Source organism: Chrysemys picta, chromosome 10 (assembly GCF_011386835.1).
Source record: "Chrysemys picta bellii isolate R12L10 chromosome 10, ASM1138683v2, whole genome shotgun sequence".
In the NCBI taxonomy this organism is placed as follows: domain Eukaryota; kingdom Metazoa; phylum Chordata; order Testudines; family Emydidae; genus Chrysemys; species Chrysemys picta.
Genome location: NC_088800.1, coordinates 86838391 through 86864917, shown reverse-complemented (window position 1 = coordinate 86864917; position 26527 = coordinate 86838391). Strand labels below are relative to the sequence as shown.

Genomic DNA, 26527 nt, shown 5'->3' with positions numbered 1-26527 from the left:
TTACAGTAACTTTAGTGAACAAAAAACATGGAGCTGGTTATGAAAATTGGGAAGAGGGGAGGGAAAGAATCATGAAAACCTTTGTGAAATGTCTTTTTTTTTTTAATTACCCTTTTTGACTATTTTGCTGCCAGCTCTAGCATCCTGTAACAAATAAAACCTGAACGTAGCATAATACATCTGTTAATACATTCCTCCCTGTTTGGGCCTTGCAGTGAAAATGAGCACATGAGAGAGCGTGCGGGAGAGCAAGCGACAGAGAGAGAGGGGAGATAGAGTGAGGAGGGGGGAGTGCTCAGGAAGGGGCGGAGCCTCTGGGAAGGGACGGGGCAGTGGGTGGGGCAAGGGTGTTCGGTTTTCTGGAACTAGAAAGTTGGCAACTCTAGCATAACCCCACCCCCAATCCTTTCCAAGCCCAACCTCTAATACCCTCTGTGGCAGGGCCTCAGTCTGCTCCAAGCCCCACTCCCAAAATGTCCCCTATGCCAAGTTCCACGGAGGGGACAGCGTAGAGCCATTGATATCAGTCCTACAATGCTCCTGCCCTGGGAGAATTCTCCTGGGTCGCTTGTGGCTCATTGTACAGCCCCTGTGTGTTACTATAGCAGTGTACAAGAGCCAGGCCAGGGCCAGAAGCACTCCCTGCAAATCTACAAGGAACTTCTGAAGTGAAGACCCATACTGTGTGAAGCGTGCCATGTACTGACTCACTCAAGACACTTTCCACATCACCTGGGTCTTCCTTGGTAGATTCCCTTCCAAATAATGACTATGCCTAACGCTACTCAGCTTGTGACATCTGATGAGACCATGACCTGGGTGGTGGCTTCACACACATTTCCCACACTTCCATAGAAAAGAATGTGGTACACAACAGGATTTGTGAGGAGCAGAACCCTTGTTATGAAGATGGGAGGAAAAGGGGGCTGAATTATTGTGGGAACTATAACTTTTGCCCTACTGAGGTTATATTTTTTCCTTACAGTGCATAGATTTTATATTGTGTGCATCCACTTTACTATTATTATTGTTATTTATCATTTCTACTGTGAGAACACTAGAGGCCCTGATCCAGGCCCCTTTTCACCAGGCCCTGTCCAAGGGCTGAGGGCTAGGCCAAGAATTTGGGCGGCTGTAAAAGTGGCATAAAATGATCATGAGCTCCTCCTCCTCTGGAGCTGTGCCTTGCTCACTCAGAGGCAAGGCCAACGTCTTATCAGAAACAACACAATGGCCTTTCTTTGCAAGGTTCTGTCCCCACACACTGGCCCAGCAATGGAGCCCAGCATAAATCAGTTCTGTATCGGTCAGCAGCCTATATTACCTGGTACTCAGATGTGCGGTTTGGTAATTTACTGCTGCAAACCATATCCAGCAGCCTTTCCAGTCAGCTTGGCTTTCCCTAAGCTTACGGTTTGCAGACATGCCTCACTGCTCCGCTAGTGTGGTTTGCACACAAATCCTCACATACAGTCGTTTCATTCCTAAAAGTGCTTTGGTTAGTTGACACTTTTTGTAGAAGGTATTTTACCACATCTCACTCCTGGCAGTATGTCTGTGGCTTCCCGTCAGCCAGCTCTTTGTTCTGTTTTACTATGCTCTGAAATTCTGAATGTCTGCGTGTGCACACCACAGCTGGTGTTTATCCGCTCAGGGCTACCCTTCTGCAGGGGGGTAAATTAGCAACACATTGCAATGAGTCAGCTAGTGTCTGCCCTCTACTGGCTAGAATCAAAACCGCTCCAGTTTTCTCTTATTAAATTACAGTTATAATTACAGTATCATTCAGAAGCCCCAGTCCAGACTTGGCCCCATAGAAACATATAGTAAGAGAGAGTCTGACTCAAAGAGCAAGCCTCTGTACTGCTACTAGCTAGCGGAGAGTCTCCTTAACTCAGTGGTAGGAGCCTGTGGTTTGAAACAGGAGGATCTGGGTTCTGTCCCAATGGTTGGTGTGAAATTCCAAGCATGGACTGTCGTGGCAGCTGTGACGACTTAGCTGGTCAGGCATTTGTTAACATATGTCTGTGTCTGGTTTATTTCCACTGGACAAGAACCCTCCTTTTACCTGCATGTTTGTTACAAAAATTCCCTCACTATGTTTTTATTTCCAGACATACTGTATTACAGTATTTAAATAGTTCTGTAGGTGGATGCAGGGTCTGGTAGTCTGGAAGTAGCCTTTGTGCCTAGTAGGTTAACGTTGGTTAGAATACATGTTAGATTTTATTAATAGGTTTCCCCTACGTCCTACTGACTTCAGTCATATGCAACTATTGGGCAGCAGCAGGGAGTTCAGAAGTGACTTTTCTCCGCTTTGTGAGGTCTGACTTGTATAACCTGTAGGCCACAGTCTGAGACTCATGGTGGTGTGACTGGGGCCCACCAAATCCCTATCACTGACTTGATACAGAAAGCAGCAGAGGCCTTCCGACCGATCACCCCCCACAAAAAGAGAAACGGATCACACAGACTAGTTCACGCACTGGGATCAGAAAACAAGTGACACATTCTTGATAGTCACAATTGCCCCTCTCCCCAGGCCTCCCCAAAAACCCAGGGGAGGGAGGAAAGGCCAAAGCCTCCATGAAGTCAGTTGGGGACCTTACCAAGTCAATTATTAACCAAGGAGGTGCTCAGATACTGTAGTGATGGATGCCAGTCCAGAACCCTGAATACGGGACTCTCAGAAATGCTTCTCTTAGGTGTGTGGGATTAGTGAGATGAGCAATTGTAATTTTTACAATGACTGCTTTAGCATGTCAGCGCTTCGTCTGCAAACATCTTTCTGGACCCCGTCACGTGCCCTCGTTGAATGTAATGGAACAGTTCCAGTACAGCTGATTTCAGACACGGCCTGTGGACAGCCCTCCTCTTTCTCCCCTCTCTATTGGCAGCACCAGTGGAAAACTCTGAAATTCTAGTCATGATGTTGTTTGCAGCTCTTGGGTTTAGTGATGCAAGGCTGCCACTTCCACACCCTGGAAATGACCCAGAACTGTATAAAGATTAGCCAGCTCCCTGTGACCAGTGGCTGACTTCAGACTATAGGGAAAGGGAACTGTTCCAAATTTGGGTTCAGGCACTGCTGGGATCACAAGAAGCCAAGAGCATTTCATCATGGGGGCCATTCTTTCCCCAAACTCCTCAACGCCCACCTTTCCAAGCCCCAAGATGTTAGCATGCATGGAGTGAGCGTGAGACCAGCGCCAATGCCACTTCAGGAAGCAGTGGGACTAACTGGAGTGCCAGAGTTTTCCTCCACACCAGGCCCATTCCCTCCATAACATACTTTGTGTCTCTGGGCTAAAACCACAAAGGGATGTAGGTGTTGCAATATTCAGTCTAAGCCCTGCCCTTTCGAGGTAATTAGATACTGAACTCCGGGCCCTAGGAAGGCGCCTAGCTCTGCTTGGGATTCACAGCCACGAATCTTCTCCTGGAATTAGGCACCAAAATCAGGTCAGCCTCCCTTTCTCAATAAAGAACAGAGAGTGGGAGACCCCATTACAGCAGTAGCCCAGGGGGCATGATCGGGGCACTCGCTTGGGATGTGGGAAAGCTTTTTTCAAATCCCTACTCTGCCTGATTTACAGCCAGGACTTGAATTTGGGTTTCTTACATCCCAGGTGAGTCACCTGACCACCCGCCACGCTAGGGAATTCTGCTGAAGCTGGGCTGGGGGTCAGGCCTGGGTGAGGGGGACGAGCTGTTCAGTATGAGGATGTAGGTGGTTTGTGCATACCGACTGGCAGACACCTCGGCCACTTTGCCAGAGAAACAGCACCTACAGAGTTAGGCAGTAACTTGAGCAGGGGGGTGGAGGATTTCAGTTAGCACCAAAGCTCTTTTGTGGATTCTGCCATTATCTCTGGCCCTTTGTTTCGCTCATAGCAGCACTTATGTCTGACAAAGAACCAGGATGATTAGCCATGTGCCCTGTTTCCTGGCTGGCTGGCTGCCACCAGCCTCCCACCTTGGGCAGCAGACAGACGGGTGGTTGCAGTGGCTTTCCAGTGCAGCAGTGCTTTACACACACAGCTGGCTGCAGAGGGAAACTGACCAGAACTGCACAATTCACTGCTTCTCTTCACGTTTCCCCACTGAGAATTATGTGAATCCACAATGTGTAGGGATGAGCAACCAAAACTTCTGTCTAACCCTCAGGATCACTGTCCAATGGAGGCATTTGTTCCTCCTTGCTAATACACAAGGAAGAAAAGCTATGGGGCAGTAACAGGAGAGCAATACTATTAAAAAAATCATGGGGAATAACCCCCTCCCCACATGTGCACAAAATCCCCAATAGCCTCACATACCTCATCCCCCCAACCCCCCACACACATGCATACCCTGCCTTCCAAGAGATTTCGTAGTGCTCAGAAGGCATTTCTCTCCACCGTCTCCCAAGATCTGGGGGGAACCTGTGCTCACATTGGGGTCTCCCACATGTTGTACCTGTGTGATACACCCCTCACCAGGCAGCAGAAGGGACATCCAGAGTGGTGATCATCCAGAACAGTGGTTTTCAACCTTCTTTCATTTGCAGACCCCTAAAATATTTTGGATGGAGGTGCAGACCCCTTTGGAAATCTTAGACACAGTCTGCGGACCCCCAGGGGTCCATAGACCACAGGTGGAGAAACCCTGATCTAGAACACCAGCAACGTACTGACTGTCCTTGGAGTGAGCAACTGAAGAGCAAGGAGGGCAGGCAGGCTCTTGGGCCCAGGGCACAATAGGCCTGGAGCTGACACTAGGGAGACAGGAGACTCGGTTTGGGAATCCTCGGACAGTATCATTGTGACTTGCTCTCCCTTGGGACAGGTTTTATGTGTCTTGTGTTTGTGTCAACATTGAGAACGTGCCTTGTTCCTTTGAAAGCAATGTTCAGAAGAGCCAATGTGCCCACCGCAAGGGCATATTCCCTCGGAGGAGAGCCACCAACCTAGGGACCAATCTCTTCATGTCTGACTTTAAATCAACATTGCTCTGTCAACAACCAAACACGCAACCCAGTTCCTGCCCAAACCTCCTTCGGAGCCACCCAGACACCTTTGCTGACTCAGGCGGGTGAGTTAACAAAAAGCAGTGGGGAATAAGAGAACATCCTCAAAATACAATAGCAGCTATTGTTATTTATTTGTATTGCAGTAGTGCCCAGAGTCACCAGTCAGGACAGGGCCCCACTGCACTAGGGGCAGCACAGGGGCACCTGCACCAAATAGCTCACAGCCCGAGAAGACAAGTGACACCAGAAAAGGGTGGGGGAGAGGGAGACCTCCAATAGAGGCACTTTTCATAGACAGGGACACTGCTGAATCTTCTTCTGAAGGAACATTATAAATATGTCTGCCCAGGTCAGGAGCGTGATACAGACATTTCTACACACACAGAGCCAACCTCCAAGATACTGCCTGCCCATCCCTCCTCCAATCCACTGCACACTCCCCTCAACACACTGCGCACCCACCCTCTCCAATCCACTGCACACCCCCTACTCACTGCACCTCCCCCTGGTCTAGGCTCTCAGGCGCGGGTGCCAGCCAAGAGGGCGCAGTGGGGAGCGCTGCCCCCCACCCACGGACAGGCGGGGACGCTCCCCACCTTTAACCCCTTCTCGTGCCCCATCCCCTCATCCAGGGTTTTCACTTGCCCACTGGGATGCCCCTGTCCACAGGGAGCTGTCCTGGGCATGGGAACCCCCGGCCGCGCTCAGCTGCGGCTGGCAGGTCCCGTGGGCCCGGGCTCACCCCATGTCCCACCAGGGGGGCAGCCACCCCAAGGCTCCTGCCTGCAGCCCAGGCCGGAGCCCAGTCCCTCTCCCCGCAGCCGCAGCCCCACCGGCTCCGCAGGGAACGGCCCCGACGCCCGGGCCAAGGGGCCCGCATGGGCGGGGCAGGCTGAGCACCAGGCCGGCCGGCAGGGGGCGCCGCGGGACCGCTGCGGGCCGAGCAGAGGCGGGGCAGCAACCGGAGCCGGGGCGGCCGCAGGGGTCGGTCGGAGCGCGCCGCTCGCATCCCACAGTGACACCGGCCGCCTCCCTGCCCGCAGCACCCGCCCGCCCGCCGGCCGCATGGAGCCCCCCCGGCCCGGAGACACGCGAGGTGAGCGCGCCCCGGGGGGCACGGAGCAGAGAGGGGTCCGGGGGGCCACTGAGCAGAGCGGGTCCTGGGGGGGGGGCGGAGCAAAGCGGGGTCCTGGGGACTCCGGAGCAGAGCGGGACCCGGGGGGCTCCGGAGCAGAGCGGGGTCCTGGGGGGAGGGACCCGGGGGGCCACTGAGCAGAGCGGGTCCAGGGGGACCCGGAGGGCTCGGGGGGGAGCGCCCCGGGGGGCCACGGAGCAAAGCGGGTCCTGGGGGGCCCGGAGCAGAGCGGGTCCTGGGGGGGGCGGAGCAAAGCGGGGTCCTGGGGGGGCGGAGCAGAGCGGGACCCGGGGGGCTCCGGAGCAGAGCGGGGTCCTGGGGGGAGGGACCCGGGGGGCCACTGAGCAGAGCGGGTCCTGGGGCACCCGGGGGGAGGGACCCGGAGGGCTCGGGGGGAGCGCCCCGGGGGGCCACGGGGCAGAGCGGGACCCGGGGGGGCCCTGGAGCAGGGAGGGACCCGGGGGGGCCTGGAGCAGGGAGGGACCCGGGGGGCGCCGGAGCAGAGCGGGGTCCTGGGGACTCCGGAGCAGAGCGGAACCCGGGGGGCGCCGGAGCAGAGCGGGACCCGGGGAGTGCGCACCTGCCCGTCCTTGGGCGCTCAGGGTCCACCGGCATCTCCGCCCCGCGGCTCCTATGCGGCTCCTGCCCGTCTCTGCGCTGGGATGAGCCGGGCAGCCTGCGCCAGGCGCTGCGATGCCCCCTCCTGTGTCCGGGCAGCCAGAGCCTCCCCCGGGCAGAGCGGGTCTCGTGTCCCCAGCTCCCCTCCCCGGCCTGGAGACACCGGGAAACACCGGAGCCTTTCAAAGGCGATCCTGTCTCTGCAGCTACCCAGCGCCTGCCCGAGCAGCTGGCGGACCCCGGCTCCTGGGGCAGGGCAGAGCTGTCCATCCCGTCGCTCTCTCCCAGAGCCAAGGCTCCCAGGACCGATGGGGGGGGGCGCCCATTTACTGCTGCTTCCCAGCAGGAGCCTTGATCCTTCCCAACTTGTATAGGCAAAACCCAGGGCCAGGGGGAGTGCAGGATAAATCCGGCAGGTCTGCACACGGTGAGCCTCAGGCAGGGGGTGACAAAGGAGAGCCCCAGTTAGCAGAGAGGTGAGGCTGGTGCCTTCCACAGCTGCTTCAGTTCCACTTCCTAGAAATATCTGGGCAGAAAATAAGTGTGGATCTTTCACCTTAAAATCAGCAAACACTTGTAATAATGAACAACTTAAACCACACGGGAAAGGCTCCTGCCTGGCTCTGGCTTTCAGATGGGGAGGGACCCTTCCTGTGCCACAAATCATGGCCCTGATCCTGGGAAAACTCATGCACCAGAGTAACTTTACTCATCTGAGTAGCCCCATTAACTTAAATGGAACTGACTGCACCAGTAAAGTTGCTCACTTGATTAAATCATTTGCAATTGGCTCCCGTGTCCGTATGTACAAAATGATGGTTTCCTATTTCCTGAGTAAACTTCATTTTTCTAACATTTTGTACATTACTGGAGATTTGCACAGGTATGTGTATTTAGGTCTAGTTTTAAATCGTGTGATTTTCCTTTAAAAGATTTATGAATTCAAGAGACTTGGGCAAATCTGCAATAAGAACAGATTGTAGAAGGTGTCATTTGTGTGAAAGTGTTTTGCTATTTTTTGCACAAATATATTTTACAGTGACGCTTCCTAGTTGGGAAATATTTAGCAAGATGCTCAGTGATGCACTTAGCCGCTGGCACTGCACCAGGACACTTTCTAGATGCTCAGGTTCCCTGGTACACAAAACCAGGCTAGTACCGGTAATTCTGGGTTCCCATCTCTGTAACTGCAGCAGTTTCTATTGTAATCAGAGGTCTGTGCGTCCCAGCCCGGCAGCTCTGTCAGTGAGCTGCTGTGTGGATGTCATGATGCTGCTTGGTGTCTATCGCCCTGGAAGTGCCGGTAATTCTCACTTAGGGCCCAATCCTGCAAACACTTCTGCGTAAGAGTAACTTTACTCATGTCAGCAAACCCCGGCGGTGAGATCAACAGGATTTGCAGGATTGGGCCCGCAGTGAATTTGGTGCAGGAGGAGCCCTGGCTTAACACAGATCACCTGGATAATTACCAAAGGGAGCAAGCAAGAAATACCAGAGATAACTGAGCTTGCATTTGCCTCTGCTAGATTTGTGAATGCCCTCCAGAGACCGCTCTCTGCTTAGGGAAGTGGCCTTGTACTCACTCGGTTCCATATTGTTTTAAAATACTGCTCCTCTGAAACCTTTTAAAATACTGAGTACCTTTCCCAGATACGGTTGCCAACCCTCCAGGATTGGCCTGGAGTCCCCTGGAATTGGCATTGATCTCCTGGTGACTACTGAAAGCAATCCGGGAGATTTTAATAGGATATTTTAAGAAAATGACATTATGTCATGGGGGGGGGGAGAGGGGGAATCTCCCAGAATAGCTTCAATCAGAGTTGGCAACCCTATTCCCAGACCTGAAGAAGAGCTCTGTAATGCAAAATCATAGAATCAGAGAAGATTAGGGTTGGAAGAGACCTCAGGAGGTCATCTAGTCCAATCCCCTGCTCAAAGCAGGACCAACACCAACTAAATCATCCCAACCGGGGCTTTGTCAAGCCTGACCTTAAAAACCTCTATGGAAGGAGATTCCACCACCTCCCTAGGTCACCCATTCCAGTGCTTCACCACCATCCTAGTGACATAGTGTTTCCTAATATCCAACCTAGACCTCCCCCACTGCAACTTGAGACCATTGCTTCTTGTTCTGTCATTTGCTACCACTGAGAACAGCCGAGCTCCATCCTCTTTGGAACCCTCCTTCAGGTAGTTGAAGGCTGCTATCAAATCCCACCCCCGCTATTCTCTTCTGCAGACTAAATAAGCCCAGTTCCCTCAGCCTCTCCTCGTAAGTCATGTGCCCCAGCCCCCTAATCATTTTCGTTGCCCTCTGCTGGACTCTCTCCAATTTGTCCACATCCTTTCTGTAGTGGGGAGCCCAAAACTGGACACAATACTCCAGATGTGGCCTCGCCAGTGCCGAATAGAGGGGAATGATCACGTCCCTCGATCTGCTGGCAATGCTCCTACTAAGGCAGCCCAAAATGCCATTGGCCTTCTTGGCAACAAGGGCACACTGCTGACTCATATCCAGCTTCTCGTCCACTGTAACCCCCAGGTCATTTTCTGCAGAACTGCTGCTTAGCCAGTCGGTCCCCAGCCTATAGTGGTGCGTGGGATTCTTCCTTCCTAAGTGTAGGACTCTGCACTTGTCCTTGTTGAACCTCATCAGATTTATTTTGGCCCAATCCTCCAATTTGTCTAGGTCACTCTGGACCCTATCCCTACCCCCCAGCATATCTACCTCTCCCCCCAGCTTACTGTCATCTGCGAACTTGCTGAGGGTGCAATCTATCCCATTGTCCAGATATTAATAAAGATGTTGAACAAAACCAGCCTCAGGACCGACCCTTGGGGCACGCCGCTTGATACCAGCTGCCAACTAGACATGGAGCCGTTGATCATAAAAGCTTGTCTCTCTCACCCATTGCTGGTACAATAAAAGATATTACCTCACCCATTTTGTTTCTTTAAAATATTTTGTCTCCCTCCGTGTGTAGAGTTAAACATGGCTCCTGGGAAGACGATCAAAGCCAAGATCAAGAAGACTTTGCCAGTGACTGGCCCTCAGGCTCCAACAGTCAGTGAGCTGATGCATTGGTACTGCATGAACACCAATACGCACGGCTGCCGGCGGATCGTGGTATCAAGGGGACGCTTACGCAGGTTCATCTGGATCCTGCTCACCTTGAGCGCCGTGGGGCTGATCCTGTGGCAGTGTGCTGAGCTCATCATGTCCTATTACACAGCCTCCGTCTCAGTCACCGTGCAGTTCCAGAAGCTGCCCTTCCCCGCAGTCACCATCTGCAACATCAACCCTTACAAGTAAGCCATGAGGGGCCTGGGGGTGGCTAATTGCGGTATAAATGGCAGTCACACCATTACAGCCAGGGTGAGCGTGTTTTCAGAGGGCACAAGGAAAGTGTTTCTCAGACATTCGTTAAATAATTTCCCCTCAAAACTCTTTCCAGCACTGAGCCCCTCAGGAAGCTTATCCTGCTGCTGTGACACCACTTCCATCTCCTTACTGTTAGCTCTGCCCCCTTCCCGCAGCACCCTCAAATGCTGCACCTCTACTCCCTGGCTGTTCACACTCCTCGGACATTTGTAGCCATATTTGACTTTCCAGTGCTGAGCCAAGCGAGATGCATTTAGCTCGTTTTATCTTTCTGCACAAGTCAGCCCCCTGATCCTTCCAGTAATGGAGAGCTCAGGCCTAACTAATATTCCAGGCACACACTCCCCAGCGGGGGGCGGAGAGTTTGCCATCTCCTCTCTCTTGGATGGGACGCCCATCCAAAATCGCACTGGGTTCTTTTTCCTGCCAAACCGTATAATCTGCTGTCCCTCTCCCTATCCCAGTCTCTCTCTGCCATTCCTGCTCTCTGGTCTCTCCTGCCTACGGAGGATCTGCACTTCAGATTGTATTGTCCCAGCTGCATTGACCCCAGGATAAATCTTTTCCATTTCCTGTCCATCTTTCTGCTCTCTCTAGTTTTGGGCAATTCCTCTTCATTTAGTGCAATCCCCCAACGTATTACTATCTGTCACTGCCTTCTCTAGCCTCTCCAGCTCATTAATTAAGATATTAAAGAAGCTCAGACCTTACAGAGACCTCTTCACAGTTTAGTCTGTTGCTGTTTATAATGGCCTGTTGTCCATAGTCCTTCAGTCAATGGGCAATCTCTAGGATCTAGCTTTTACCCAAGCCAATTCAAATTAATTGTGTGAATCAAAGTTCCAGACAGCATATGAAGTGAAGCATCAGTACTAAGTCAGTCTACGGAGGGGAATGAGGAAGAGCTGGTTGTCCCCTATAATAAGCTATTCATTGTACAATGCATAGGACAGGATAGGACTGCATGGAGTAGTCCAGCAAGGTGACACGGGGAGAATATGGCCTGTTATTTCCTATTACCTTCTCTCCAATGTAGGTACAGTGCAATGAAAGAGCACTTGTCTGAACTGGACAAAGAGACAAAAAATGCTTTGGAGACTTTATATGGATTTTCAGAGGGCAAATCCAAGGTACGTCGGGATGCAGATGACTGGAACGCTACGGAGAGCAAATTTTTTGAAATAATCCCTCTGCTAAAGTTTGAAGACCTCTCTAAGAAGACTGTGACTGAGATTCCAAGTGGCAATAAGCGGAAAATTGAGACCAGTGTCTTTCACCAAGGTTCCAGCATGGTGAATACTGGGGATCCACAAGATGTCGTGGGCTTTCAGTTGGTGAGTTCCATCCCCACCTGGTGACTGGGTGTGGTGTTGGCAGAGGGAGTGGATGTGCTAGGGCAGGCACCGCTGTTTGAGGAGATGACAAGTGTAGCACTGGAGGGAAATGATAAGCTTTCAAGAGTTAATTCAGGCTTTAGTGAGGAATAGATACAAAGAACCTTCAAGGATGGGGAGACCCATGTACTGTAGATCTTCCAAATCCAGCCCCCTGACATGGGGTGCAATTTTCAGCAGGTAAACATTCATCCACCGGTTCCTTAAACATGTCCATCCACTGCTTCCCGCAGATTATTCCACATACCCGCAACCCTCTGGAAGAAAAAGTCCTTTTTGAAATCCAGCCTAAACTGCTTCCTCTTTATTGCCAACCATGACACTGGAGAGGTCATTTCTTAGATCCCACATGATGAGCCCCCACCAGCCAGGCTTCTTTAAGGTGATACACATTCCGTTCCTGATGTCCATGCTCACAGAAAAGGCCACTGGTTCCCAAATGAGCCACTTTGCTTCCTCTGTACCTTTTCCAGACTGATCTGCCTTCAGAATGCACACAGGACCTACCCAAGGACCTTTTGAAGAGGATCCGTTTTCTTCCTTGGTTTATGTATCCCATCATACCTCATTTGTCTCCCTTTTTTTCTCTCCCGCAACTAGAAACTTCCTGCTTGAGTAGCATTGTTCAGTAGAAATCATATTGCAAACCCTTCAGTGGAAAATTACACCACGTCTTCCTCACCTGAAACTCCTTTTCCTCCTTTATTATTATTAGTGTGACCCAAACAACAGCAGTGACTGTGCAGTTTACACATTCAGCTCTGGGGTAAATGCTATTCAAGAATGGTACAAGCTGCATTATATGAACATCATGGCACAAATACCCCTGGAGACGAAAGTGAACATGAGCTACTCTGCTGAGGATCTTCTGCTGACGTGTTTCTTCGATGGCATATCTTGTGACACAAGGTCAGTGCACAAAAACTAACTTCTCACTTCCTAAAATAAATCTCAAACCATTAGGAATTAAATGTTTGTTATTTACAGAATGCAAATCAGTGTGTTCAGGAATGTACAGAGCATAGAGGAAGCCACCATCCCTTACTTACGATCTAGATTAGGCAGACTACACAGTTCAGACTGACCATCAGCCAATCGCCAGGCTCAGAATGGTGAAGACAGATGTGTAAATTGTAACATTGTGTTACACACGTCTTGCTCTGACGGATTGTCGCTGACCGGTTTAGCAGTAAAAGTGCATTTGAAGGTGGGTTGAATGAAGGAGGAGGGTCATTTGGAGCACAAAGAGAGACTGTTACAATAAATTTCAAACACCAATGGACTTCAAACGCCAACACACGGCTGAGGCTTCCATTGCACAGTCAGGGACCACATCTGCACCGAGCCCCCCGTCCCACGTAAGAGTCATTGGAGCACAGATTGTTTGGCATCGGTTCTGAAACAGACACGGTTAGTAGAATTGGGACCCAATAGAAGTGCTCCTTTCTGTGTTCCTTGTCCCCTTGGAACTGTTGATTTCAGAGGGAGTTTGGAGTTTCCCTAGGATGCAGATTCGATCCAAAAATGTTCTTATAACTCGTTCTTAATTATTTAACTGGAAACATTTTTAGCAGTCGTTTCCCTGCAACATTTGCAGCATTGTGCTAGTGCACAAGAGCCTGGAAAAGAGAGCGTCTGGAAACCAGATATAAAGCCAAGTGAAAGAGACCTGTTTTCCAAGCTTGAAGAAATATGCATAAAGAAAACAGCACAGGGGATAAATATTAATTAGATCTGAAGATTATTTCAGATTTAACAAGGTGAAGTCTGGAACACAGGTGAAGATTGCTTCAATATATTAATGTAACCAGACAGTGCCATTTATTGTGGTTGTATTGGTTCAATTTAGTGTGCTCTTAGGAAGAAATTCTGGACCAGAATTTCATTTAGTGACTGCAAAAAGAACAAGGAGTCCTTGTGGCACCTTAGAGACCAACATATTTATTTGGGCATAAGCTTTCGTGGGCTAGAACCCACTTCATCAGATGCATGGAGTGGAAAATACAGTAGGAAGATATATATATACAGAGAACATGAAAAGATGGGGGTCGCCATACCAACTAACGAGACAAATCAATTAATTTCTCCTGCTGGTAATAGCCGATCTTAATTGATTACTCTCATTATAGTTAGTATGGCAACACCAATTTTTTCATGTTCTCTGTGTATATATATCTTCCTACTGTATTATCCACTCCATGCATCCGATGAAGTGGGTTCTAGCCCACGAAAGCTTATGCCCAAATAAATTGTTAGTCTCTAAGGTGCCCCCAGGACTCCTCATTGTTTTTGCTGATACAGACAGACATGGCTGCCCCAACTCTGAAGTTAGTGACTGAATACCCTAATACATACTTCTCTTCCTAGGACTGTAACATGTTTGTTGGCTGTTTTATGTATCGATATGGCATGAATATGTACATTGAGCCTCATCACTTAAGTAACAAACAGTCAAATTTAGGACTCTTAACACCTGTTAAACCCGCTTGCTATCTCTCCAGGCTGATGGGAGATCCAGTGAGTAATTTACATTGCCACAGGCAGTTAGATCAGAGCCTAGGATGAAAAAAATGTTTGCTCTCTTTTAGAAACTTCACCCCTTTCCATCATCCACTGCATGGCAACTGCTACACCTTCAATAGTGGAGAAAACGGAAAAGTCCTGACCACCTCTACAGGAGGCAGCGAGTATGGTAAGGGAACCAAGTTAGTAGAGACACTAGAAAGCAGATTGTTCAGGGAACTGCATCCCAAGGGGGTTGACTGACACGTCGGCATTAGACATGTTATCTGATTGTGTTGGTTCAAATGAACATTTCCCCAATGTGTTGCCAACTCACACGAATCAAATGTTGCCTCACTAGGGTTTTTCCACCTGAAATTATCCAATCCTCCCCAGTTATGTAACTTGTTTTTTAATAGGTTTTCAGTAACATTCTAAGTTACCCCAGCTATTTATTATTAGGGGTGCTGGATGCTAAAGATTAGCGGCAGGAGGCTTGGACAGGCATTGAAGCACTCAATGATATCCTGACAATTCCACTTGGTGACAGTTAGAAGACTGTACAGTGGCCATAGACTGGTCGGCTCTCCCTGCGCTAGGGCTCTAGCTGTGTTAACCCCGTTAATGCGATTTCTTTGTTCTGCAGGACTGCAGGTTGTTCTTTACATAGAGGAAGCCGATTACAATCCCTTCCTGGTGACCTCGACCGGGGCCAAAATCATTGTCCACGACCAGCATGAATATCCCTTTATTGAAGATATCGGGACTGAGATTGAGACTGCAACAGCCACCTCCATTGGGATGCACTTTGTGAGTGGCAGAGATCTTTCTCCTCAGGCTCACAATAGCGCTTACAAACCCTGTATTCACTGTGTTAAATAGATCCCGCTGCTGCCTCCCGGGCTCCCGGAGTGCTAGCAGAGAGCTGGGAGGGGACGTTTATGCCCCAGGCCTGGCTCTCTCAAGTGCATTAGAAAGCAGAGGCCAGAGAGAGAGAGCCACTGTAATTGCTAGAGCACTCTTCGGAACCACATTTTATTGCTCAGGGGTGAGAGCTGTTGGAAATGCAGGCCTGTGGGCATCCCACACCTATGGGCGACCCTGGTTCTATCCCATGGATTTCTTGACGTTTTCTACAACGTTTGAGGCACTAGCCACACCATCAAACCCCTGGTTTAACTCATGTGCTGTAGCACGGTACAGACATGGTTGTGGTCCAGTCAGGTTCTGATGGGGTTTGGCTGCCAGAGCAGACAAGCTAAAGAACAACTCTGACATCTGGCTGTTGTGATTGGATAGATGGGTTCTGTGCTTACTGCCCTCCTGGGCTGGCTGTGAAGAGACCCTTCCAGATGGCCGTGTCTGCACTCACCTGCCTAGGGAACTCTCCCACCATTGCTATCACCGGGGGGAGGGGGGAGGCTGAAATAAGGTGCTGGGAGTTTCCCAGAGTAGTTCAGTGTAGAGCAGGTGATAGTGTCCTAAGGGGCCTATGTCTGTTGCAGAGAAGCTAAAGATGTGCCATCAGAAGATACAAACTTCCCCATTAACTCAAGGACCAGTTAAGTGATCATTTGGGCTTTCCTTTCCTCTGCTGTTCACTGTACCATAAACACCCAGCTAAGCTGTTTATTTGGAGTGGCTGGGTGTGCCATGCCATGCCCTGATAGTCCATGCATTAGAAAGGACAGTAGGATAAAGTCTGACAGGTTCAAATGTGCATATAGATGGCTATCTTCCAGGTGTCTGGATAAACATTAGGGACAAGTGACTTTATAGTGTCTAAAAATATGGGACTTTCCCAAAGAGGCTTGTAGGTTTCTATAAAAGCAGGCATGAGTAATCAGCAGCGGAGGGTTAGATCTCTAGAGACCTAAAATACCTCCCAGTCCTGCCTAACCCCCAATGTCCTTGTTCTGCTGCCTACAGAATAAGAACAACTCCACATATCACATTAGCAGAAACTCTCCTGGAACAACTCTAGCTATTGAAAACCATGGTTTGCCTTGGCATTCCTCAACTATGCCATACACTGCCTTCAAGTCCCAGAGCTGTGTCTTGGGGCAGTCGATTTCTGGCATCAGGTGGTCACAGGACACGACTTGGTGCCCAGTGAATAAGATAGTCACTCAAACAGAAAAGATTGACACGGAAGAAGTGCCCTCTCATAATCAATATATTGTTTAGCAGGAAGCCATTGCAAATATTCTGACTGTGTAGGTGGTTAGACTTCGAGTACCCTAAAATATGGTAGTTTTTGCAATACACAACAAGAAGATTCAATACATTGTCTTGGAGTTGGGTTTAAGAGCTTACAGACAGTCTGCTTGCACCCGGCTGGATCAGAGACGGTAGAATCCCGCTTCCAGTCTCTTCATCTCAGAATCCAAAACTACATCTTGGTGCCATATCAGTCGTGACTCTCATGAGGAGCAAGAATCTAAGTCTGACATTTCCTGGGAGCCTTTATAGAGAGCGCTCTGGGATTGTCACAGACAGCTGCTTCACGTGCAACCCCCACACGACTGTCTTCTCAGGGCACCCTGATCAATCCTGCACATGCATCTGGTTGTGCAAAGGAGAGCCCAGTGCGCACACACCCTGCAATGCCCAGGCCACTACACGGCTGTGTGTGTGCGCACAGATGGACTTGTACACGGGCACTTAGTATTTTGCAAATGTGGGTTTCTGGATACATAATGGATGCACATGCATTTCTGTGGATGCACCAAGACCCTCCACCCTCTAAATATATTGCCCACAATGTCCTAAACCAGACATAGGTAATATTTCCAGCCCCTCGTCCACACACAGAGCAATGTTATTTCAGTGCAGGAGTGACAGAAAAGGAGCACATGCCACAGCAGAAATTCTACCAAAAGCAGCTATCACAAGCCAAGTACAAGACAAGCAAAGGGACCCAGTAGCAGATCCTGCGAGGCAGGATTCCTAGCATTAGATCTCTTCCAAGAACTGAAAGAGCGACACTTAAAAGCCATTTCACATGAATTTTCAAAAGCAACCAGTCTCTTCTTGCTCTCACCAGACTGACTCAGTGTCTTTCCTTGCCCCTTCCGGGTGTAATTTCAGTCTTTGATTGAAGCAACTGAGCTGCACTGCACGAGTGACCGCAGCCAGGGTTGTTAGGGTCTGGAATTTCTATAGCCCCAGAGCTGTGCATAGTGCTTTACAGACAGGTGCTGCCCCAAGGAATTTACCCTCTGGGCCCCTGGTCCTACAGTCAGATCTGCTAGCACAGAACCCTGTACCCACATGGAGCCCCTTTGCAGGATCTGTGGCCAAGTCAGACACGGTACGGGCAGGGAGAATGGATGTACAGACGCTTGAATGAGTGTTCCTGAGATCTGGTGCACGTCTTGTAGCTCCAGGCATTCTTTTAGGATGCTACAGAACCAGGACTGTCGGTGGGCGAATGGGAGAGGCGAGGCAGAAGCAGGGAGGTTGGAAGGAGGTAAGCGAGGTAGCCACATGCACTAGTGGCCTGAACCTCCGAGCTGCTGAGTGCTCCACTGGCTTCAGGAGAGGTTGAGGCCACGCCGCACCTCTCAGTATTGAGCCCTCAATCAGGAGGCCCCTTATTCCAGGCACAGGAGACAGAATGGGGAAAGAAAAGATTACGGCTTTGAGGCAGGAGGCATCTCATGGAGGCGTCAAATGTAATTAAGAAAGAATCTAAGAACAATTCTAGCCACATAATCTCCTACATAAAAGCAACCTACGTCCTACAGGCGAATTCACATAAGCTATACGGTGTAGGCACAGCCCGGAAGTAGCTTCAGTCCTGCCTCATCATTGTTATCATTTAGGACTGTGACCCAGGGTGTCCAATAAGCAGCACTGAATGGTCTCTCTCCTTCAGCTCTGCTGGGGTCTCTCAAATCAACATTGGTTTTCTGGTTTTCAGACTCGGTCTCACAAGCTAAGCAAACCGTACAGCGACTGCACCGAGACTGGCACGGACATTCCAGTAGCGAACCTCTACAACAAGAGCTACTCGCTTCAGGTAAAGCTCTTTTACATTTGCTTTTTCAGACACAAGGTGGGGGATGTAATAATTCCCTGATAACCAGAAACTTCTGTGCTTAAACTCTGTACCGTCCCCTTTTTGTTTAAACAGCATCTTTTTAAATCTGCTCTTGGACCAACTTCTGTTGGTGAGAGAGACACGGTTTTGAGCTGCACCGAGCTCTTCCTCAGGGTTTTCAGTCATTGGGGCGATCCCCGTAGACAAACAGCACAGTATTCTGCAGCGCTAGCCCCCAGCCCTGCAGAAGCTCTGCTTCAGGTGAAATGCTTTGGAGCGCAGCTGTAGAATACCGTAGTACTTTTAAAATCAGGGTTTTGTTCCAAAGTGATTGAAGCTTGAAGTTGCCTTGGGGATTTTGTCATATGGCAGGAACATTAGCTCATTATGAAATTCTCTGGCACTGCTGGACTGGAAAATATTTGCCAAACAAATGTTGCAGCGTAGTGTAACCCTTGAAGCCAGAAATTGTGACCCCTGTCAGATAAGACTCCATGAATAACTGATACGATCTAATCTGTGTCCAACCAGCAGAATGCTTACAAAGAAAGTTTCCACTAGTTTTGCATGACTCCTGTCATAGGCTCCGCCTTGAGAGCGTCAGGCATCCTGGGTTCCTCCATGATCATTCCCATTGCTCTTATATTAATTGCTACTTTTTGCAAATCCGGCACCTGGGCTTGATTTTTCTTTGATTGAGTATGAAAATGCAGCCCCCTGTGATGTGATGCCAGCTGAGGTCACACAGGCCTCCAGTAGGATTAGTGCATTAAAGCACAGAGCCCTGCACTGCAGTTGGTAGGGGCTGAAGATGGAAATTCCAGCTGAAAATGTTCGTTCCTGCTGGTTCCAACTGACAACCCATTTTGGGGATGAGCAGTAAGTGGCAGAACCTAGAAGCAACCCAGGCATCCTTGCGCATTTGTTGACTCATAGAAACCCAACTCTTGGTTTATTTCCCTGCAGATTTGCCTGCATTCCTGTTTCCAGAGGGCCATGGTGGATACCTGTGGCTGTGCCCAGTACGCCCAGCCCTTACCTCCTGGTGCAGAGTACTGCAACTACAAGAAATACCCCAACTGGAGTAAGTTCTCCACAGCATGAGTCAAGTCCCCACACAGCCTCCTTTACCACCTAGTTACAACCACCAAATGTGCTCCTGACAGACACGCCCCAGCTCAGCCCCGGCATTAGATCATTACCACACACACTATTCTCCACCCACACAAGCCCAGCCGGGCTGGAGGAAAGGTGAATCTGCCTTGGAGTAACGCGGGTGCCCTTGCCGGCTTTTATTGCTCAGCCTGGAGATTAGCTCTCTGCTAGCAAGAGCTCCCGTGTCTCTGAAATCTCAGCTACACGCTTCAGACCGCTACTGGGTTGTGCTCTGGTAGCATTTGGAGGCCCCGCCTGAGTCCAGGACTCTGTTGTGCTAGGGGTTCTCAGGACAAATGTTTTGATTGACAGTCAGAGCACGGCCACCAACTCTTGCTGGTGGCCACCAACTCTTGCTGGTGGCCACCAACTCTTGCTGGTGGCCACCAACTCTTGCTGGTGGCCAGTCTCACACTTTTTCCTAAAATACTTAATTAGCGTTAGGAAAAACGAACAAATATGCACATAGACACGTCCAAACCATTGTAACTTATTTATTGCTAGCTAGTAAGGGGGCACCGGGGTGGTTGGCCAGGGGAGGTAGCAAGGGCCCGGAGCATGAAGCTTTGTGGCTAGGGGATGGGGCCCGGGGCTGGAGCCCAAAGCCCCACGGCCGGAGCCTGCTGCCCTGCCCCCCCAGGGCTGGAGCCCAACGCCTGAGCACCACCGCCCCTGGGAAGGTGGGGAACTCACCAGCCGCCTGCTCCTCCAGCGTTGCCCAGGTGTCTCCAGAGGGGGACAGGGCCCAACCCCCTGCTGGCGGCCCAGCGACTAACCCCAGGACGATGCATCCAGGAGCAACAGGGAGGGGCCGCTGCTTTCCCCTCCCCCCCAAGTCACAGTGAAGGAGGCTGTGGCCACAAGAAAAACCGCTGGTGGCCATTGTGCTAGACTCTGTGCAGATGCATAGAAGAGCCTGCCCCTGCCCCTGCCCCAGCCCCTGCCCTGCCCCCGCCCCTGCCCCTGCCCCGGGGCGGAAGTATTTATCCCCATTTTGTAGTGGGGGAAATGAGACCCTCAGAAGAGAGGGGACTTGCCCAAGGCACAGAGGGAGTCTGTCCCAGAGCCAGGAACTGAAGGCAGGTCTCCCAAGCCCAGACGCGCTCTGGCTTCCCCAGCCAGTTACCCTGGGCTCTCTTTCTGCAGTGTACTGCTACTACAAGCTGCATGAGACGTTTGTGAAGGAGCAGCTGGGCTGTCAGCAGATTTGCAAAGAAGCCTGCAGGTGAGTCCTGCGGCCAGATAGGCCAGAAGTGAAACATTCCTCATGCAGGAATTCGGATTTACAGCTAACACCAGCCTCTTTTCCCGCAGCTTCAAGGAATGGACGCTGACCACCAGCCTAGCCCAGTGGCCATCTTCAGTTTCTGAGGTGAGCTCCCAGTTCTGCTTCGCTTGCTCAGCCAACTGAGACCCACAATGCGGGTAGCAGGCGCTGCGTCCAGGCTGGCTTGGTTCCCTCGTGCCTCGGCCCACAGGATCATTGTCAGGTTGGGGCTTTCCCCTGCTTCTGCTGCTGTGTCCCGTCCTCCAGGGGTTCCCTGCAGTCTCGGTGCGGGCTGCCCCCCCGCCACAGGGAGGGATGAGCCCAGATTTCTCAGTGAGGGGAGATGAAGTTACAAGGGCAAACGGCCTCCCACAACGAAAGGGGGAGGAGAAGCTTCCCAGCTCCAACAGGAACTAGGTAAAATCCAGAGGTGCAGCTTTGGAAGTGAGAGGCCCCCCCCTTCGGTATTTGTGAGCATCGGCCTGATGCTCTTGAGCAGGGGATCTGAACCCTTGCAATGCGTGAGGCTTCCCTACCTGGCCAAGGAGCTCACCAGCTAACCTGGGGGTTCAGTCTCTCTGGGTCTGCGAGACCCCCCCACCCGGCAGTCGCGTGAGGTCCCCACCACACAGTCATGGCGTTCTAGAATGAAACCCGGGCCAAACGAGCTGTCGCGTCCGGGCTCCCTGGGCTTGCACTCATGGCAGTTACGTTGTTTTCTTGTTTTCCAAGGACTGGATGCTTCGCGTCCTCTCTTGGGACAAAGGGCAGAAAATCAACAAAATGCTGAACAAGTAAGTTTCCCCCTGTGTATTTCCAGCCGGTGTCCCGAGTTCAGATACAATCGGCGCGGCCCTAACAATGGCAATAGAAAAGAACGCTCCCTTCAACGGGCCTGGCCCTACTCGTCCAACTGGTTCTTTAAATCACTCTTCAGAGAGCCTCACGCTATTGTTTGACTAAAGCCAGGGCCTGCTCTCTCTCTCCCTTCCCAGAACGGACCTCGCAAACCTCGTGGTGTTCTACAAAGACCTGAACGAGAGATTCATTTCCGAGAATCCCGCCAACAACGTAAGCTCTGACGTCTGCAAGCGCCGGTTTAGAGCCAGAATGGGTCCAGTGCAAATAGCAGCAGGACAAGCTCCCCCAAACAGGGCCCTCCAATGTGCCCCAGTCCTGTCCTGTCGCTACCATCTCCAGGGGCATGCGGGGAGTTCAGGTTCCTTGGCTCATTCAGTCCTTGGCCTCTGTCACGTAGGCACCTCTCCTCTAGGAACTGCCCTGAGACAAGTATAAGTGACTTTTCGGTTGCTGTGTTAGTTGCTGTTTCTAAAGCATAAGTGAGAGGGGAGCAGGCAGGAAGCTTAGCGACATGCCCATTACATTTTGCCTTCACTGTAGCGACCAGACTCCTCTGCACTGGGCAGGTTGTGTCTAGTTACCCAGTGACGGAGGCTGATTGCTCCAGTTCGGAGCCGTCTCCTCTCTGGCCCCCACGGACGCCTGGCGGGTTCCGGTGTAACCTCGCGCTCTCTTCTCCTCCAGATTGTCATTCTTCTTTCCAACTTCGGGGGCCAGCTGGGCCTGTGGATGAGCTGTTCTGTGGTTTGTGTCATTGAGATCATCGAAGTTTTCTTCATCGACTCCTTCTTCATCGTCACGCGGCGCCGCTGGCAAAAGGCGAAGAAATGGTGGCGTGACCGAAAAGCAGCACCCGCTCAGGTTAACGCTCCAGCCAAAGAGGGCCACGACAACCCCGTGTGCATTGACGAGGACCTGCCCACCTTTAACACTGCCCTTCACTTACCACTGCCCCAGGAAAATCACGTGCCCAGGACTCCGCCGCCCAACTACAGCACTTTGAAGCTAGACGCTGCATTCACAGACCCACTGCCCGACACTCTGGAGGGCAGCTGCCATTGACAGTATTTATCTCCTCGTCCAGAGGCCAAAGTAGGCAATGAACGTGTAATCCGGGTGTCCAGGAACGAGAGGTGTGTGTCTGGGGGGGAGCACTGCGGGACTGTTGGGTAGGGTGTAGAGCTCTGGGACTCAGCCCCCCAGCATACAGCAGTGGCTGGTAACGCCAGGTCCGAGTCCTTGGTGTTTTCCATGAAAGGGTGCTGGCGCTGGTTTGTGCAGGATGTGGAACTGAGCTGTGATGGGCCTTGCCAAACAGAGACAAGCCACACACCCCTCCCCATTTCATCTGGGTAGGAATCACACCTCAGGAGAAGTGGGCATATCCAGCATAACCCTGCAGCTGCTCCAGACCTGACCTGTGGGAACAACCCAGGCCTTTGGGACGGCTTGTGTTACTTGGCTCGGGGCAGGCAGAGAGGAAGCCCTGGGAAAAGCGTTAAAACCAGGCAGGTACTGGATGGTGGTGAGGGGAAAGGAAAATGCCACTGTGGGGTCAGATTCTAACCAGTTCGGCTAAACCCCAAGCGGCAGGATTCTGCCAGCCACTCCCGAGAGAGAAATTCCTTAGCCTGGAGGAGAACCTTGAAAGCCAGTCGAACTCCTCCTGGAGTAAGGCACTACTCAGCCTGAGTAAAAGGGAGCCAGACTCAGCCCCAACCCTTCCTTTAAAATGCCTGGAGGCTAATTTTGAGCAGGATAATGACCAGACACGGCAATCAGTGCGCTCCTTAAACAACAGTCAGACCCACTCCTACACTAGCCCCAAAGGATCCCACTTCAAGTGCAGGTGCCCTTGGCACACTCGGGTTCCAGCACCTGAATCCTCTTCATGCTACAGACATTTGACACCTGGACCGGGCCCTTCTGCTGGGAAATACCATTCAAATGCCAGCCCCATTGGCTGGCACACACCCTTAGCCCACACACAGCCCGAAGAACTGGGCTGTGCTCTGGGGAGCATCTCAAGAGCCAGGAAGGAAGAGGAATCCCACTCCAGGGCACAGTGGCAGCAGAGCCCCCAGGGAATTCCTGCACCCAGACCCAGCCTCAATGGGGAACAGTGAGCAGAAGATACACTGATCCCGTCCCCAGGCGTGTGGCCCTCAAACTCCCCTTGTCCATTAGCATGCAGCGAGTTCCCTGTGGAGTTGCACGCTCTTATGCCAAGCCCCTGTGCACGAGCTTCTTGGATCCTACCACTAGTTCCGCCCTGGCCAGGGGGGCACTGTACCTGCAGATCTGACCCACTGAATTGAGATGAAAACAGTCACCGGGTTTCAAACATTGGTTCTAAAACGGTCACTGCTCATGCCCGGTCTCACAGAATGGGTTAGCCCGAATCACTGGAGTTTCCCTGCCTTGAGCACATGAACACGAGAACATTCAGGGCCCAATTCTGCCCCCCTTGAAGTCACCCGCAAAACTCCCATTGAGACCCCAGAGTGAAGGCTGCAGCCCATTGTGCCCTCTGGTGTGCCCAGTTTATTGCAGGTGAGCACACTCCTGGCAAGTGCATTCTGTATGGAGGGGTGGGCGCCCAGCCATGACTCATAATCTCCCTCTTCCTAGCCGGTTCCTGCCATGGCCTCCTGGGAGCTGAGTAGGGTGGGCTGTGTGAGTCTTAGGATGGATGCGTGCTGGGCCGGCGTGGCTTCGTGGGCTTTCGGAGTACTGTGTTGTCAAATGAATCAGGCATTTTAACAGTGAGAACAAAGATGTTTCCAAGTGTGCAATACAAGACGTCTTTTTTAACTGAATTATTTACCAGCAGAGAGGCTGGAAAATGACGAACAGGGAAAGATATATTTTTGAATAAACTGGTTTTTTTTAGTTAATGGATGTGTTTGTTGTTCTGCTTGGATGTCTGAAGTCATTGCTGCGAACGAGTGAGCTGCGCCTCGCTCTCCCTGGCCTGCTCTAAACCAGCCCTTTACATATGTAACAAGGGACCAACTCAGAACTGCTCAGCAACTGGGAGTGACTCTTCCGGCCTGTCTACACGGGGGCTAATGTAATGTGCACCATGCGGCTGTAATTTCTAAAGCGCGTTGTGTTGCACATTAATTGGTCCATGTGGTCCCTGCTGGTGCATACTGCACATTCCCTGGAGGGCTTTAACCACCAGCAGGGTCTACGTGGACCACTTAATGCACTTTAGAGTACAGAGTACATTACCCCACCGTGTAGACAAGCCCAAAGCTGCTATAGTGCAATGGATTTACCTTGTGCTCTGCCTTGAAGGGATGAAGTGCTGAGGGCAAAGGGTTGGCTGCCTGGGTCCTCTTTATAAATAACCATGTCTTGTTATTTGAAGAGGCACCTTCTCCCACAAGGCATAGAATCCTAGAATATCAGGGCTGGAAGGGACCTTAGGAGGTCATTTAGTCCAACCCCCTGCTCAAAGCAGGACCAATCCCCAGACAGATTTTTGCCCCAGATCCGTAAGTGGCCCCCTCAAGGATTGAACCCATGACCCTGGGTTTAGCAGGCCAAGGCTCAAACCACTGAGCTCTCCCTCCTGCATACCTTCTGCCACCTTCCTGATTCAATTCTGTGCCAAATCCAAACAAAGGTGCCAAAGGTGTGTGCTGTAGTCAGGTGACCATTTCCCAGAAGGTACACCTCATTAACACTGTACATGTGCTGTGATCTCTAGCGAGAAAGGCAGGGCTCCTTGGCAGCGGACTCTCCGGGGTTCTGCCTGGAACAATGCTTCTCCACCGGCGCCAGAACAACGCTCGGGAACTGAAACGTGCTTTTCTTTTGTGGGGTGAGATTCTAAATGAAACATGTCAAGGGCTTTCCCACTTTCCTATGCAGCCAGGGTGGTACCACCCCCCCCAGCTCACTATCTGCCATGCTCTTAAGGCAGGGCCTTTCCCAGCCTCTCCTCCATTTAGTTGGATGAAACCAAGAGTATGACCTCAGTCAGTGCCCCCTCTGCTCCATGAGGAAGTTTAACGTCCAAAAGGGAGGAAGGACGCCAGGCCCCATATGCACAATGGCACCTGGAGAGCCGTGATGTACATATACACAGCTTGGCTTCTCACCAGGCCATGCTGCATGACCTCTGGGCATGTACCCAGCGGCAGCCGTGAGCCTGGCATTGCCAGTGTGCAGCAGGATGTGGTGAAGCTGGTATGTTCTCAGCCCGTCGTGGCCATTGAGATATGTCACCAATTGTGCTTCACTTTTTGGTAGCAGTGAGGAGTGTGGGGGCCTGTGTGTCACACGGACAGACCAATGCCACGCCCTGGCTATGCAGGAACCAGGGCTGCAGCCAGACCTGCTTAGCCCTCTCTAGGCAAGGAACCAGCATGTTCAACACAATGGGAGTTCGAGAGCATTTTACGTCTTTCCAAAATAACTAGTTAGGCAGAGTAGCCCCAACGCCTCCCAGGAAGCTGAGGGTTTTAGCAATGTGCCCACTAGACAAACTTTGCATTTGAACTGACATTCCAGTACGGGAAAAGCTATTTGGTTGATTTAAAAGTACTGAAGCATCCAGTTGTCTGAAGGTGGGGTAGGGGAGTTCCGCCAGGGTCACTCCCCTCAGAAAACGGCCACACCTGCCCCAGTTAGAAGTTGCTTTTGTAACTAAGCGAGAGCCAGCTCGGGAATGAGCCATTACACGTTACATACTTTAGAAGACTGCACTCCATCATCAATGCAGCTGCATCACACCTGTCCTCGCTGATGCGACTTGAAGGGCAGAAAACGCTGGCATGGCTGTACAAGCATGGGCATGTGTGGGGAGGGTTAATTCAAGCTTTAGTTACTGTATACACGCCGACTCCTAAATGCCAGAAAGGCAGAGAAAAGGGGCAGAAAACAGCTGCTCAATACACCCCAGCCTTCGTGCGCTCCAAGAGTCCAAGACAAGTTTTGTACTAGCTTACCCCGCTCCATCCTGTGTAACACCAACATCTCTTCCTCCTTCTCACCAATCACTCGTTTGGGGAGTAGATGAGAATGTCCGTTATCTTAAAAGCCACGTCTTTGCCACTCGGGAAGCCGTCTCAGCCTGTGAGACTCAGGGTGATGTTGTAAGTCTCCCAGGATAAGGAGACAGAGGAAGGGTGCTACCTCGCTTCT

General features: G+C 51.3%; 1 protein-coding gene across 1 annotated transcript; it reads left to right on the top strand.

Annotated features, from left to right (window-relative positions):
* The first annotated feature begins 5901 nt into the window (after nucleotides 1-5901).
* SCNN1G (sodium channel epithelial 1 subunit gamma) lies at nucleotides 5902-24267 on the top strand. The gene is made up of 13 exons (XM_008164820.4): nucleotides 5902-6107; nucleotides 9749-10073; nucleotides 11183-11480; nucleotides 12256-12449; nucleotides 14129-14232; nucleotides 14689-14852; nucleotides 17968-18066; nucleotides 19054-19171; nucleotides 20389-20467; nucleotides 20557-20614; nucleotides 21242-21303; nucleotides 21505-21580; nucleotides 22055-24267. The coding sequence occupies exons 1-13, from the start codon at nucleotides 6077-6079 to the stop codon at nucleotides 22430-22432; spliced, it is 1986 nt and encodes a 661-aa protein (XP_008163042.2). The 5' UTR covers nucleotides 5902-6076; the 3' UTR covers nucleotides 22433-24267.
* Nucleotides 24268-26527: the final 2260 nt, after the last annotated feature.

What these genes read in the sequence shown, in the direction of transcription:
- SCNN1G (XM_008164820.4), top strand. Translation starts at nt 6,077, where the DNA reads ATGGAGCCCCCCCGGCCCGGAGACACGCGAG. An exon ending in TGCAACATCAACCCTTACAA is followed by an intron (nt 10,074 to 11,182) that starts GTAAGCCATGAG and finishes TCTCCAATGTAG; the next exon opens with GTACAGTGCAATGAAAGAGC. An exon ending in ATCAACAAAATGCTGAACAA is followed by an intron (nt 21,304 to 21,504) that starts GTAAGTTTCCCC and finishes CTCCCTTCCCAG; the next exon opens with AACGGACCTCGCAAACCTCG.